This window comes from Netta rufina (assembly GCF_964035555.1).
Source record: "Netta rufina genome assembly, chromosome: 1".
Taxonomy (NCBI): domain Eukaryota; kingdom Metazoa; phylum Chordata; class Aves; order Anseriformes; family Anatidae; genus Netta; species Netta rufina.
Genome location: NC_140123.1, coordinates 80,301,361 through 80,318,131, shown reverse-complemented (window position 1 = coordinate 80,318,131; position 16,771 = coordinate 80,301,361). Strand labels below are relative to the sequence as shown.

Here is a 16,771-nt window from a genome sequence, read left to right as displayed (position 1 = left end):
TTAAGAGCTTGTCTTTGGTAGCTAAGACTTACAGCTAACCTTAATAGATACAGATATTTCCTAGAAAATACCAATAAGCATAAATAATACAAAAGATAATGCAATAACCGTAGCTACGTTAACTTTGTCAGGTGTTTTAGTACCCAGTTCTATGTGCCTAAAGGAGAGTCACCTGCATTTGCTCCCTGAGCTACAAATATGATGTAGCTGCAAACAGCTGAAAACAGTATTTGGGTAAGTATTTGGATCAGTTTCCATAAAAATGTGTATAATAGTGCAACAGCATTTTAGTTCTCCACATCCTCTCTCCTACACAATTACTGAACTATTTTATTTGATACCTGGACTAAAACCATACAGAAATAAACAAAAGTTGTCTGCGGTTGGGCAAATCTGAAAAACATCTCAACAGATTCCTGCTCTTCAGAAATCTCCACGCTTAGAAAATAAACACCCTAAGGCCATACATTCAAGGAAAGGTTGTGCTGGTTGAACGAAATAAGGAGCGCTCGATGAAGTAATGGAAGCATCAAAGAGAGGACCCTTGCTCTTCAAAGGTATCAAAAAAGGACTTTTTTTCATACACTAGAGTGTTCCCTCTTTACTGAGTATGTGTGGTACTTAACACCTCACACGGTGAAAGAGAGAAAGAAGTAAATGTATTAGCCCTATGTTACAGGCTGAAACCCACATCCCCCATGGATCAAACCCAAGTTACACCAAGTGTTTGCTTACATGCCCACGTATGAAACGGTGCCTGTGCTGCACGTGTTCCTTACTGCAGGGCAGCCTCCGCAGGAGATGAGGTTCATAAGCAGACGAGCACTGAAAAAATCCAGTCTAGAATTCATTCGTAAATAGTTACAGGGCTGTTTTGAAGAATTACAGAGAGACGTTCAGCCTGCTTCCACATCAACATGAAACTACGCTGCCTATGACAACTATGTTGTTTCATCAAAGCAAATCCTCTTTTCCAAACACATTTCTTTTGTTCTACAGAACTGTTAATTAAAAGAAGTTACAAAATTCAAGAATGGAACTAAGTGGGAAATAAAACGTCTTCTACTCTTTGATATATTTTATTTTATTTCAGAGGCAGTGTCACCCTAACAAGCCCCAGACTGCTGTCACCACCCAGAATTAAATTCTTTAGTAGTTGTCATGGGCAGAAAATTTAATTGAGCAAAATGCCTGAAGACAGTGGGTACATTTTTTGGTTTTAATCGTAAAGCTGGGACTTGCCCCAGCCCCTCTTACCCTGAGGCAGACCCTGGCTTTCTGCTGCTGGAAAGGGCGAAATGTGGCTATGCGGCAGACCCCGCAGGCACCATGCTGCAGCAATGCTGGCTCCCCCAGTGCCTGATCCCTCACCTCATCAGTGGGACAGACAGCGGGGGGCCCAAGGAACCCCCAGAGGAGCTAATTCTGCAAACACCTCTGTGAACAGTGCAGAAAAGCTTTGCCGGCCACAGGCTCTCAGTGCTCACGCTAGGAGCTCTCAGCTTGTATCTGGCTAGACAGCAGGCTAGAGGAGAAATGAAGATGTAAACCAGGTCACGCACGTATTTAAACTGACATTTTTTTTTGTACTTAAAACCTGCTGTTGTCTTTCCAGGAATACATAAAACCCAGCCAAATATTTTCTTCATGTTTACATAGGACAAACGCCAGAGATTATACATTCAACAAGAAGAAATACACCGAGAATCTAGCTGTGCTGAATTTTTGTCAGATGCTAACACGGAGACTACATGATAAAAAAAAAAAAATAGAAAATTTTAATGAGTCTTAACAGAAATCATTGTGCACTCACACGATAGGCTGGTATGCAGTGATTTTGCCCTAGTTAAATTCAGTAACAGCCTCATTCATGGATACTGTGGGAAAAACTCTTCAGGGACTAGTGGGGTTTTAGAAATCCTCTGTCTCAAGACAGTGAAACTTTCACTGAGGCAACTTGTTTGTGCAATGCTTGAGAAAACATGCATCACCCTTCAAAGCTAAGCAAAAACCAGGGGTATCCCAGGACATTTTGGGGGAAAAAAAGCAATTCGCAATATGCATGATGCTTCACTGATGCCAGTAATTAATAACCCTAATGTTGAACTTCCTGAGGTTTCTTTAATGTAAAATAAGGTCATTCTACCATACATGTTTTCTCAACTATGCCAGATCACCTGAGGAATTATTCTTCAGGTCACAACTGAGAAAAACCAGCACAGTAAATGATAAAATACACTCCAATAGCTTGCCACACACACATTGTCTTCTAAAATTACTGTCATCTTGACTCGTGGCCTTGACGAACACAAACAGAAGGGTTTTTATACATATACATATATATATATACTTATTTATACATATATATATACACACACACGCACACTTTTTCTTTTTTGCACACCCACATCCACACACACACACAGATAGATAGAACAACAATACTCTTGTGTATACAACTCAAATGCCTATCTAGAGCAGTTCAGTAATTATGGGAAATTTGAAAAGTTAGGGTTTTTTTAGGTTATCATAATATGGGTGGTAAGCATGATATAGCACATGCAGTAAATGAAGCAAAACACAAACAAAATAGAAGAGGGATCTGCCACAGTCATTGGCTGAATTTACCTGAAGAGAAGAGACTTTTCTTCTTCTGCCCTTTAAAAATGAAATACACCCAAAAATGCTCCAAACCACAGATGGCTTTACAATTAAAGACACGATAACCATAGGTCAACATGACCAATGAGGAACTGAAAGCAAAACTTAATACTACTGAGCACTCTTGCCAGAGCAGATTATTCACCAAACTCACATAATTATGATCATTTCTGAACAAAAATTAATAGGACAAAATCCAATGTACCAGAACAGAATTATTCTAATCACATAGGATGTACCCTGAAAGCTGTTAAAATGGCCAATTGTACTGTCTGTACTGACACTAGGCAACACAGTGGTGCTAGAGGTGCTAGAAGGGATGGCCATTCCAGCTGCTAATTTATGTGGCTCAGCTTTAACAACGAGACTGTTTTTTAAAACCTAGGAAGAAAGGAAAGCAGATAGAAAACATAAAGCAAAAAATCAGTCAAGAGTACATTAGGACAGAAGGTAATTAACTAACTTGCTGATAGACACTCATCAGGTTCGATATTTATGCCAGGATATATTATCCCAATCACCAAGAAACCTAAATAGTACATTGCCACCACATGATCTATATAATTGTATCTTCTGATTGCAGATGGAAACTATTCTAAATTCATCCTTTATACTGTCAGCAGAAATAAGAATACAGCTCGTTATTATACAAGTGTCAGCAATTTACTTGACATGAGCATGTACACTCACTTGCTTTTCCAGGGCTCTTTGGTTTAAGGTGACAGGTCTCAATTTCTCTGCTGTCTTGCAAACTGTTTTTAGAAATTGCACCTCATTAGAGCATTTGGCTATTAAACAATGACCACCCCATGAGGAAGAACTGTCTTTAGATGACAAAGGTTATCTGAATACACAAAATAAGACTGGAACTTCTCATGAAAAGCAAGTCTAATAGAGAAAGAATGAAAAAAAGGGAGGTGGTGAAAATAAGATATGTAGAAGAAAATAAAGCAACTGTATAAAGTCTTATTATCAATAGGATGTTACAGAATAACAAACGTTCGGGACTTAATGATGGAAAAGAGCATGCTCACCTTTCTCTGTAGAATAAAGACCTTAAAATAGCATTTCCAATGCAGACATTTTTAATGAAACAAAATAAGGCAAGGTAAATGCACCACAGTACCTGGGGGTGCTGGGATGGCTTGATTTAATTCCTCCTCTTTCTGAGGATGCAGACTTTGAACTGGAACCCTTATTAGTGGAAGGCTACAAATTGTTTAAGAAATTCTTCCTTAAATCCTCTAAGGCAACAAATTTCTCCTTATTCTTCCACAATTAGTATTTACATTTTTGATACAAAATAGAAGAGCTCCATTAGAAGAGACTGAAACAAGGCCACCCCAAACATTTAGTATCGCCACCAAGGCACATTCAAGAGTGCAGAAAATTGTAGGCCAAGACCCTGCAGGCAAAGAAGGAAGCTGAACTTCTGGAAGACTTTTCACATTTCTGCAATTTGGTAGCACACAATATTTCAGGTTTTGCCAACCTAGAGCCAATTCTCATTCCAGCTATAAATATCTGTAATTTTGAACTGAGTATGATGAATAGTTTTAGGGTATCGAAAGTACTTTATTTTCTTTTTTCCTGGTTCCCAAATGAGCAATTGCCTATCCCCTATTACTTGTCCCATTTCCAGTGATGAAGTCCTACAAAATGTATCGATAAATTATCCTTTCTCTGTCACTCATATTTTATAACACTTTCAGTTTGTTAAGTTGCCCAGAAGAATTCACTTTACATCAAAAGTAATGGTGACTTTCAAGAAGATCCATTTCAAAGCAAGATGTTACTTCTCATTCACAGATTGATTTCTTAGAAAATTTACATTCTCCTTTCATTCGTGTTCCAAGAGAAACTTAAATCCAAGTTTATTTCTTTCCAGCTATGCTTTTTATCTGGATTCTGAGAATATTTGCTGCCTTAGGAAATGTGTACTTGGCTCCATTTGTTTTCTTTTTGATGTTAACGAAATCAAAATTGGGGGCAATAGATCCCTGCACAGGAACCACAGTCAAAGATTGAGAATTGCTTCTCTGTGTAAGGAAAAAACAAAATTTGTTTATTCCTAGTGAGTTTCAGGGTTCAGCACATATAACAGGACTCTTGAATTCTGCCTGGTGTTTGCACAAAAGAATGTCTTATATAGCAAGAGGTGAAACTCTTTCCTTTCAACTCCAACAACCACATAAGAGAACCCAGTTAAAACATTCCTTGACACAGTCAGACCTTGGCGTTCCTCTGAAGCATAAACATGACCATGTTTAACCTAGTCCTTGAATCAGATGATTGGTGTGTGCTGCATAAACCTCTGGCCTGGTTCAAGGACACTGGCAGAGCACAGCAACGCTGGGTGTCTGCTCTCCTGAACAAACAGCTCCTCTTTCCACCGCTCTCTGTGCAACACAAAAGCAACGCTCCAACACTAAAGCACTGGAGAATGGTTTCCCTTCATTTCCCTCCAGCCAGTATTCTATGTCTTTCTCTCCCCTCATCATGTACCCATGTCAAAAGAAATTTCCCTTTCTTTTTAGTCAAAGAATGGTTTCTGATTGCCCCCATGCATATGGAAGACTTTAACATCGTAAACGTTTGCACACGACAAATTGCACTTTCTCCCAGTTTAAACATTCAGGGTTTTCTTCCTGCTTCTGAACTACAAAAAAATAAATAGTAATAAAAATCAAATGTATTGTAGTTACTGATGAGAACTGTTTAAACAGCAAGGCTAGTTATAAACAGTCAGTGATGACAGACTACCATATGTTAGGCTTCCTGTTATCGTGCCAGAAAACATTATAATCACCTTAATTATGGCAACAGAGTGATTTTTCCCCTCACTGGTGATGTAATGCAGTAAAGTGCAACTTCTTCTGTTCCACAGTATATTACTGTCTATAGCACAGACAAGCATATGCACATATTGTCAAGCATTCGTGCAAACAGATCAATTTGCCAAATACTCAACTAACCTAAATGGTCTCAAAAGAATGAAAGAAAGCAAACTTTACCTTGTGTGTTTTGTTGAAATATTTTGTTCAGGTCCAAAGAGGAAGCTCTGGAATGTGATTTCTGTGGCCTTGGAGGTGGAGTGGGGGGCTCTTCTCCCTTTTTCATGGCGTCTTCTATTGATGTGCTAGAATAAGACCTAAGGAGGGAAAGATTTAAAAGCAGAAAATATTTTATTTCAGAAATTCATCTTAAACAACTACAGTGAACAGTATCTAAAAATACACTGACCAGAACTCAAGTTCATGGTGGAAATCCCTCGCCCTACTGACTTAAGTTCCCCTTATAACAAGGCAGATTTATTTGGCAACAGAGGGAACCATGCATCTTGGGAAATGGATGGGTCACACCGATGGCTAATATTTTTTAAGGCTTTTTTATACCACAGTTTCAGGCTCTTCTCGTGTATCTTTAACTGCCACTATGATAATTGCAGCAACTATTTTGAATAAATGCAGGTAAAAAATAATTTTCTTTACAGCTTCTTTTGCTTGCCTTCCACAACTGTGAGAGTAGTGTTTATGGAGGTATAGCTTCAACTTGCCTTTTGCAAGTACATATTTTGCAAACTGTGATATTCTAACTACCAGAGCAAATTTTTTCAGAGCAAACTGTCACCAAATTCCAAAAAATCCAGAAAAATGAGTGAATCCAAAGCAACCCATACTGTTCAAGTACATATCTCAGTACACCTTTCTAGGCCGCTCCAGGTAAGTCCATATCATGCTAATCCCAGCGCAGTGCATTTGCTAAGAACTCTGATTTTGCTGAATAGTGTCCAATATTTTTCAGTGGTTGCAGTTACCATTTTTTTCTGCACGACCGAGAGCTTTGTTCAAAATGAGCATTGACAACGTGAGATGTTATACTTACTGTAATACATTATGCATAACAGGCAAGACCAAAATCACATTCAAGGAGAACAGAAATAACTCCCACTAATGGGAAACGGATCTTTTCTTGCCAAGCAGGCTGTTGTTAGAACACAGCTATTTAGCGGGACAGACATTTGGCAATGCTGATCCTGTATTTCTGATGTAAACTTTAATAAATACAGGAGTGAAAGCTGCAATTGCTTCAAAATTTACATGTGACACAAAAACCTCTGCTGATGCTGAATTTTTCGATCTTGGTAGAGCTCTGAATTCCATGGCCCTATCATTTAAGACCTAATCCAACCCCTCTGAAATAAATGGGAATGTTTTTTGTTGGTTTTGTTTGCCTGTTTTTTACTGTCTTATACTTTTATTTTCCATAATATGTGGTGTATATTTTACTTGCCTTACAATTGTACAACCTAACAGTTTGAGATTTTTTTTTTAAAGAAAGAATAAGACAGCAACTACTAGATAAAAATATGCCTGCTGCAGCACTGCCAACACATCGCCCTATGACAGTGAATCGCTGCTTACAACAGGCAGACCTGGGCACCTAAGAGTCAGCAGCTAAGAGTCTGCACAGCTCACACTAGAGAGCCAGCCTCCTGAGCTGGGAGCTCTAAGAGACTCGAATTGTAGCCTCTGGTGGTGAGACACGCACGAAGACAGACAGCCCTGAGGCTGTAGAGCCCTCCAGGCTGTGCCAGGCTGAAGGTCTGGGTGCAAGGATGTGCCTAGGGAACTTTAGCCCCAACTTCTGCATTGACACAGTGAGATACAGTCACATGTGAGACAGTCATGTGTGACACAGTAGTCACATTCAAGTGACTTTTTCAAATGTTTAAACAATGCTTGCTATTTTATGCATTTTTTTGTTTAAATATCTTTGTGTGTGTCTTACATAAAATATTTTTATGTATATTTTGCATATTTGCACTTCACGATTCAGTAATCATCAAGAGAATTTAGAACAGCGTGACAACAAAAAAGCTTTGGCTAGGAGCAGAAAAATGACAGAAGGCAGTTCAGCCTTTCTGGATGTGGGTCCTAAGCAGAGAGGATTTCCACCTTCATTCATTATGTGGATTGCTCATCCTCTCTTATTAGCAGCCCTTGACAAGCTTAGGAGAGAGCTCTTGCTATACTCTTATAGCCTAAGAAAAAGAAATCAAGCTCCCCAACCAGCTCAAAAAAAAAAAAAAAAAAAAAAAAAAAAAAAAAAGCTTTAAGGTGAATGAATGATAGGGCTGTACAACAGAAGAGACAAAAACAATACATAATATATACTTTATACATAACATAATACTTTTATACATGGTATTTCTTTGCACAGGTCTCCCTCTTCTTTAAAATACCCAAATTCAGCAGGTGTCATTTCCCTCAAACAGCAGCGTTGATTCCATAAGCCTCTTCCACCACAACCAACCAGCCCCAGTCACGCACACACACACCAACAAAAGGATGCACTCACCCACACCTGAGAGCTGAGCTGCTGCTGCTGCAGCGGGAGCGTGAGGCATCTCCCTCCATACGCAGCCACTGCCCCGATTTCAACAGCAACACCACCCCGAGGAGGCAGCCAGGATGGGCAGGTGGGCAAAAATGCCAGTGTCTTGTGACCCAAGACCACAGGGTGCTAGGCAGTGCTCCTGGGGCATCCAGAGCTTACAGATCCCTCCTGGTAAATCTCTCAGGTCTGAGCAGTGCTTCCAGCACGGCACCAGTAAAACATCGCGACACCAGTTATCGTGTCTAACATCAGAGGAATGTATGTCTTATCCCGAAACTGAAATGAAAGTGGTACCTGGATCTGGGTCTGGCTTTAAGTGCATTAGGTTCCTGAGGAGCTGAAAGAGAAAAGAAAATATCACCTGCTAAAACAAATCATGCTAAATAAGAGCTGTGGGATCGGTGTTTATTAAAACTGGGAGTGTGGCAAATGTGGATGTGAGAGCTTGCTCATCCCACATGAGCAATGAGGATTTGTTTTCACTTCTCCTTCCCCTTTCTTTCTTTCTGTAGTGTGTAAATGCCCTAAGAATTCAAAAGCTCAAACACAGTCAAAACCTCACCTTCTACTTTGGTTAACACAAAACAGGGAAAGCAATAAGTCTGATGCTATTGTGACAAAGAAGTGCTGGCAAGCAACACAGAAATAGCATAAGCTGTCCATAGAAAACACCTTCCTCCTGGTCCAGACATCTATGTGTTGTCCTGCATACCGAAGCACAAAGGTTTATGTCCTTCCTAAATTCTTCAACTAATTAGTATAAAAGCCCATGTTCTTGCCACCCACAAAAACTTTTGACACATCAGGTTGAGGTTACTTTGACACTGGGGTGGAATGATATTTAAGGTAGAAAGTTTTCCAGGCTAAGCGTTGGTAAAAAAACATTTTTATCAATGTAAATATCTATTTTACTTGGGTTAATCCTGAATATCCTGCCACCTCCAACCAGGCTTTATGTGATAGAAAAAAAACAGCACTGAATCACCTTCTCTGGGTTATTCCTCGAAGCTGTTCCTTGGTTTACACTGTTCATAGAATCATAGAACACCCTGAGTTGGAAGGGACCCACAAGGATCATCGAGTCCAACTCCTGGGTCCCCAAAGGACCACCAAAAAAATCAGACCATGTGTCTGAGAGCGTTGTCCAAATGCCTCTTGAACTCCATCAGGCTCGGTGCTGTGTCCACATCCCTGGGGGGCCTGTCCCAGTGGCCGACCCCCCTCTGGGTGCAGACCCTTTCCCTAACCCCCAGCCTGACCCTCCCCTGTCCCAGCTCCATGCTGTCCCCTCGGGTCCTGTCACTGTCCCCAGAGAACTATTACTCTCCTTGCTCCTTGCTGACATAAAATATTCTTGACAAAATACATCTCTGTGATTGCTTTCAAATTTAGCCCACTGAGATACCCTCAAGGTACTGCAGCAGCATAAGTGATCCCAACGCACAAAGTCGCTGTACAGCACTCCCTGAGAATACAGCAGACTCCCCCAAACAGAGCAGGAGCTAGCTGTGGTAGCAGCTGGCAAATACTGACCTTTCAATGGCTGGCACTGTGTCACTGCATAGACCCTACACAAGAGGCTTGAGGCATACAGAACGCAAGAAATAGCATATGACACGTGCAGAGCCACACACTATTTCTTCATAAATGAAATACGCTTTCAGGGTCATGCAGTACCACACTGATACAAAAAAAAAAAAAAAAAAAAAAAAAAAAACCACTCATAAATCAAGTTCTAGTAGATTATTGTCACCAGCAAACTGGCCCACAGTCATTCCAGCCTTCTGTGCAACAAACTCTTAGTAAAGAAGAGAGAGGGAATTACTTTTAAAATATGCAGTGGTGATAATCCCCCTCTCTGCATCAGACTCCCAGAGAGCACAACTTTAGAAACTGCTTCCCTACAGCCAAGCCATATGACCCAATTTTTCCGATGTTGAATTGCTGATTATTAAATTACATGCACAATTATTAAATAAATGTCATTTAGAAACAGGAAGTATAAATTCTCTCCAAGCTAAGAAATGCTTAAGAACCATCAAGTTTTTCTTCTTTTAGAGACAGTAATTCTGTTCATACTTCTTTTAGAAAACCTTACTTCTAAAAAGCTAGAGGTAAAATTGAACTCTTTGAACTGAATGAGAACTCTCTGAGGACATCTTGTTGAGGTAAACAGGAAAACACAAAAGGAAGAGAGAGACCTGATATGACTACTAATAAAAAATTATGGCAATATAATATTACTGCCAAGGATTTTCTTATAAGCTTTTGAAAATCAGGAAATTTGAGGCTACAGTTACACAATACCCAGACCTAGCCTTAGTGTGAACCTTTCATAAAATGAAATATAATGCTATTATAAAACAGGTAGTTCATTATTAGGGCATGCAAACAAGAATTGTGGCAGCATTTCTGTACAGCCTGCAGACATTTTGGTGCACTCTGTGCACGGTTCATGTGTGAGCTGCAGGTTTACACATACGCACAACATAAGCATTCAAGATGATACAAAAATATTTAGCCAGTTCACAAGTTTTCCCTATTTCTATGGCTATGAATAGAGACGCTTACGTTACATGAGACTAATAAAAAAAATAAAGCTGTTGAGTAAATTGAGTACAGTTAGTATTTAGAAGTTTGTATTATTCCTGGCAAAGTCTGATGAACTGAACAGCCCCATCTGGACCAATTAAAATCATATATGATGATGAACTTATTTATTCTCACACACCAGAGGAGAGTGTGAAGGTTGCCAGTTTAGGCGTTTAACTGCTCCCAGCCCCTCTTCCACCACATATTCACTGTAACATTCCCAAGGATGCTGACTCCGTGACTTCTGGCTGGAGCCTAGTGGACTATACATATCCGGTGCCTCCCTGCTTTACAGGATGGAATCTTGAGTGGAAAATTGTGCTTTAAAAGGTGCAAGTATGCTACACTGATAAGGAAAAGAAAAGAATTCCCCAGTTTAAATCACATGTAGTGACTCACTTTTAATCTCTTATTAGTGGCCTATGCAGAAATACAAAATTTAAATGTTCACAAATTTGGCTCTTAATTCCTTAAAAGTCTAAGGCCAACAATGATCTTACACTTAGGAGCCTACATAAAATAGATTTGCAGAGATGTTGAGCACGTGAAGGTTTTACTGACTTCAAATTTCTAGTCTGATGGCAAAGAAAACTTTTCCTTAATGAACCGCAGCAGAATCATCTTTCCTGAATTTACATAAATAGCCCAAATGAAGGATGTAAATTTTCTCTTGCTTCATCCCAACTGAATCTGCATCCTGAAGTGTAATAATTATGATGACATTTCAGAATGATGACTGATTCTGAAATAAGCACTCAGTTGTGCTTTATCTAGCACACTGGATAGATAAATATTTTGACTTCTAACATCAGTCTTACTGTGCAACCTCAGAATGTGCTTGATCAGATCCTTAATGTGCAGGACCACACAGGTGAAACTCCCAAAGCAACAGGAGTCAGGGCAATGGGGTGGAAATCTGCCACTGCTTCCCTTGGTATGCAAACACAGCAGCATTGATAAAAGAATACAGTTGGCACCCAGAACAGCTCCCTTACAAGGAAATAAAGGACACAGGGCAAAAAAAAAACAATAGTGGCAAAGGTGATGTGCAGGTGACAATATATTTTTTTTTTTCCCTAAGCATACCAAAGATGGAAATGCTGAAGTGAAAATAAAAACTGCTTGGGGTGCTCCTGGGCAAAAGGTGGTGGGCAGAGATGGGGGAGAACAGAACTGAAAGCGTCACTGGCCCCCTTTTCCCCTTTAGAGGGGATGCTGTGTGTGTGGCTTGCTGGCTGTAGGAGAAGCAGCAATTGTTCAAGAATAGGAGCTGAAGATAGGACATCTGGTAGCTGCCAAGTGCTTGGGAAGAAGCCAGGAAAAAAAAAAAAAAGGTTGGGAAATGAGGCATGCAGCTGTTGAGCAGCCATGAATAAATCGAGCTATAAGGCAAAACTGCTGTGACAGACATTTGGGGTCAGTTTTCTTAATCAAGGATATCTTCACGAGTAAAAACATTTAGGCAAAAGGAAAAGAAAGCAGGTCCAAAGTTTAGCTTCCCTGGGACCTTGCCAACACTCTTACCACTTTAGGGAAGAGGTTAACAGAGAGGAGGGACAAGGAGACCTGATGAAGTGAACTGAATGTATGGAGAGTTTCTGGAACAGCTAAATAATTTTCACATACGACATTCCAGAAATACATTTTTCCAGTATGACAAGAACACGGATGGTATGTTGGAGTTGAAGAAAGAAAAAACATTGGTGGTTTCACAAGAGAAACACCCTTGAATCAAAAGGATGTGTCAATGCTTTATGTGCCACAAGATCTGTTTCCAAAACTCCTATAGGAAAACGCAAAAGCTCATTTCTTTTCAAAAGTAACAAGCCACTTCAGAACAGTCACCAAAACATTACATTCTTGTTTAATACTGGAGAAGACCTTTTTATCAACAAAATGCTATTGCATTTCATTTGTAGTATTGAAAAGCAAAAACCACAGTCCTTTCAAAATGCTACGTCATAAATATTTCCCACATGTGAAGAACACTCATACAATAAAAACAAGAGAAAGAAAGCAAGAGAACCTTTTGACATCCTGAAGTACTAAGATTACTTGTGCAAATTGTAGTCATTATGAGGTAAAAGCTAATTTCAGTAGTATAATACTACAAGAGAAAAAGGATCTCAAAAAATTATATCAAAATACATTAATTTAGGTTCACTGTGATACAGAAACATTTGATTGAAATTCTAATGGCAGTAACAAGTGAATGGTTTTCTTCTTACCTGTTTTCACAGTCAAGTGCTGAAAATCCTTTGGTATTGTCTTGACAGCGGTGCTTACTTTAAGAGCTTATTAAAACAAACAAAACGAAAATTTCTTTAAATATGTGCAGGTAATATCTGTAGACATAGCTCTGAGAAAGCAACATCTAAAACAGTATCAGTTGGAATGTCTAATAAAGCCAAGCGTACATGAAAAGAAACCAAAGGTAGTGAAATACCCTCAGAACACCAAACACCCAAAAGCAGTAACTACTCTTAGTAGCACAAAAGTCAAGAACAGAAAGGCCTATGCCCAAATTGCCAAATAATCCCAAATTTTGAGAACTCGGGGTTTGAATGCACAAAAGGAAGGACCTGTGTTTCAGCAATGCAGCAGTCCTGCACAGACAGCAGCCAGCAACACCTGGCAGAGCTGGGATGCATCTCTCTGAACCTACAAACCTCGAAACCCAAGGCACAACAGAGACAACAGCTTTTGGTAGTTGAAGCCTCGCCAGCTTGCTCCAGGGGATGTCAAATGGCACTGACAGAGCCAAGGCTAAAATTTAGGAGATCACAATGCTTTGCACTTACTCCCGTTCCATCCATGTCTACGCATCTTTTATTAATTACTTTCTTAAGACATCCTTGTAGCATATTTTAATGCAGTGTAATACACCGTATTATAAATGACCACTCAGAATGAAATCTCTCATCTCCATCTGCCTTCATCAAATAAAACATATGTGGGAAAAGTCTGGTTCTTGGATCCAGTTCTGTTTGCACTATCACCCCCACTTAACAGTATTAGCTCACAGAGTCGAGCTAATTTACTTGTATCGTTTTGAAAATGCAGGGAAATTTGCTTCTACAGTCCTGAACTACAGATTCTTGATGTCTGGGAACTTCTTCCCAGCCAGGACAGCAATCTGCTCTTCATTTGCCAGAATAGCAATAAGTAGTAGAACGAGAGCATTTGTTCTTTGGCTGAAAAGGCAGGAATCTCTGTCACAAATACAGCAGATCCTCAGCTGTGAAGGACTGCATGCACCAAAGCAGCTTCCCATCTGATTTCACGTGTCACCTATCCAGAACAAAGCACAAGTTCTTCGCCTAAACAGGGAAGAAAACAAATCCCTCAGGTAAAAAGTGAATCTTCCCTCAGCATTTGAAAGCAATAACCTTCATGGTTCAAGTCCTGCTCTCACACTTCATGATTTACAACAAAACACACCTTATCAACAAAACACAATTTTTGTGGAATATGCTGACTTACCCAAACGTCTTACAAACTCTGACAACCTTTCTTTGACCCAGAGATACTGGGAATCTGCCAAACTTGGTCACACCTGTAACTGGAAGGAATGTGGACTACCTGGTCTCACAGTTCCTTATCATGGGGACAAATGGGAGGTCAGGATCTACACCAACCCCCTTTTTTAATTATTATTATTATTATTTTATGAATGTATAATCCAGTTCTGAGAATCAGACAAGAAAATACCCACAACTGTTTTAGTCCCACAGCTGAGGGAGAGGGACAACAAGTGAGAACCTGAAAGGTCAATGAAAAGAGAATATAAAAGGCAATGACTATGCTATGATCCAGTGCTAATTCTGGAAGCCCTAGTAGCTGCTGATTGCAAAAACGAAAAGATCACTTCAATTTCACGTGGCTTGCTGTTCCCATATTTCAAGTGGCATAAATGAATCAAGTATTTTCAGTCCTGTTTGTCTAAAACCTTTGTTTTGCAAGAAAATATAGGGTTGGTAGTGGTTCCTTTTTTTTTTTTTTAATGGAATAAAAACTAATTCTGAAATGTTGCTATTTTACGAAAAAAGGGAAATCCCAAATTTGGCACAATCTAGCTTTTATTCTTACAAAACTCCTGATAATGACAATTGAAACTTTGTTGAAATATGAAGTAAAAATATTATTTGCCTTTGGACTAAGCCTGTTTTAGAAGGTGTACTTCATATCATCCACATGTGATAAAACTAATTTTGAAGCAAACCCATCCATATATTTTTCTTCAACTCAGCTGCTGTCAATAGCTGTCTCTTTAAACCTACAGCAACATACAGCTAGCTTAGAAATTAAACATACCATTTCTTCTATCAGCTGAAATATGGAATTACGAATTATCACACAAAATTTAAGCTAAAAAGAAAAAAAAAGGAAAAAAAAAACATTTGAATACCTTGTTTGTCATCTTTCTTTGTATCTTGTAACAGGGCAGAGTTATCAGGCACCTCTTCAGCTGATGTCTTCTAAAGACAGAAGATTGGTTATTACAGTGATTGACATAGCAGACCCATGCATTTCCATAGTCAAATAGCTAAGAACACAGACCAACACAAATAAAGGTGATATTCTCTCTTGTACCAAGACTTGCTTTATATGATAAAGAAGCACAGAAGAGCTTTAAAAAGACAGCTATACCTCTCTGCTTTTAAAGGTACACGAGTTTCACTCCTGAAATTAGTTAAAGAAGCAATTCAACAATGAATCACAAAGAACTAAGGACTACATGCAAAGAGATACTTCCCAAAACAGAGCAATGACATTCTGTGTTTTCTTTTTTTCTCTGGGTCTAACACCTGTACTAGGGTTGAAGAAACCTTTCCAGCCTCTTCACGCAAGTTAGTCTCCATGAGAAAACTCTTTTCATCGAAACCTCAAGCTGTACTGCACTGTCAGTAGTTCTGCATCTAAAGTCTGCAGGCTGAGGTAGCTGACTTGGACTGCTCTCTTCTTTCTGCATGCATTCACAGAAATGGGGAAAAAAATTTCATCAGCATGTCAGCATTCATTAGCAGTCCCATTCAGGCCTCTGATGGGAAAATGGGGAACTTCACACCAGTCTTATTCCTAACTGTTCTTTATTTCAGCAGCAACTTACACTATAAGCATTTGTGGTTCTTGTAACCTCTGCTGCATAGCTTACCAAGACGGAAAGAGGAACAAATTCTACTACCATTATCTATAAGAACAATTCTGTGGCCAAAACAACAATAAATCAAACAGCAGAAACCTCAAGCTTCTCTAAATGTTAAGCAATGCTGTTTGTTGTTGTTGTTTTTTGTTTGTTTGTTTTGTTTTGTTTTTTTAAGACCCACTGGAAAAAAAAAGAATTCAGAAACATAGAACTTGCAGACATTTTCAAAAAACCTCAGGTCAGGGCCAAGTCCAGAGTAAAGAGCAATGAAATTTGTTTTATAAAGTTGCCCGTGGGATTCCCTAATGCTTTTGAGGAAGGAACATACCCAAACCATAGCTTTTGGATCATGAAAATGTTTGAGCAAAACACTTAACATCCCTAGTTAGCCATGACACTATATATTACAATCAAGGCTACAAGGAAGGAAAACAAAAAGGTCACCAATTGGCTTAGCTACAGAGCTTGCCACATCTGAAAGAACCGAGGGTTCTGGACCAGGTGGCTCTTCACAGACTACTTCAAGCTGATCAAACAAAAAAAAAAAAAGAAAAAATTTTGGGAGGAAGAGGCACAGAAGCAATCCAGATTTGAATGTCTCAAAATTGCCGGATCCTATTATGATTCACACTCATCTTTTGACGTTAAGGATTCATGTTTCAAGCGCACAATAAATAGCAACTCTTGGTGCTGCTATAGCATGGGAGTGGATGAGACGTGACGCTATTTTCTGTCTTGGTTTCATCAGCTGTTAAGAAAACAGTGTCAAGACTAAAGACCTAATTCACTGCATGCCTGAATCGATGGAATGACTCACAAATTTAAATGAACTGTGAGTATGACATTACTGAGAGAGTTTAGGGCAACCCCAGACAGTCATTTTATGCATATAGTGAGAAATCTTGTGTCTTATCTTTAAGCGTTTGGCGGTGAGAAGGCTTGTGGAAAGGAGCCAAAAAAAAAAAAAGACCA

The 16,771-nt window shown here is 39.3% G+C and overlaps 1 protein-coding gene across 1 annotated transcript in view; it reads right to left on the bottom strand.

Annotated features, from left to right (window-relative positions):
* Positions 1 to 16,771, bottom strand: part of REPS2 (RALBP1 associated Eps domain containing 2) — a gene marked incomplete at its 5' end in the record, with an annotated part of 91,141 nt that overhangs the window by 25,478 nt on the left and 48,892 nt on the right. Inside the window, 4 exons of the mRNA XM_084306400.1 lie at positions 5,676 to 5,812; positions 8,356 to 8,398; positions 12,882 to 12,947; positions 15,062 to 15,131. Coding sequence (XP_084162526.1) covers positions 5,676 to 5,812; positions 8,356 to 8,398; positions 12,882 to 12,947; positions 15,062 to 15,131 — 316 coding nt within the window. The remainder of the gene's footprint in view (positions 1 to 5,675; positions 5,813 to 8,355; positions 8,399 to 12,881; positions 12,948 to 15,061; positions 15,132 to 16,771) is intronic.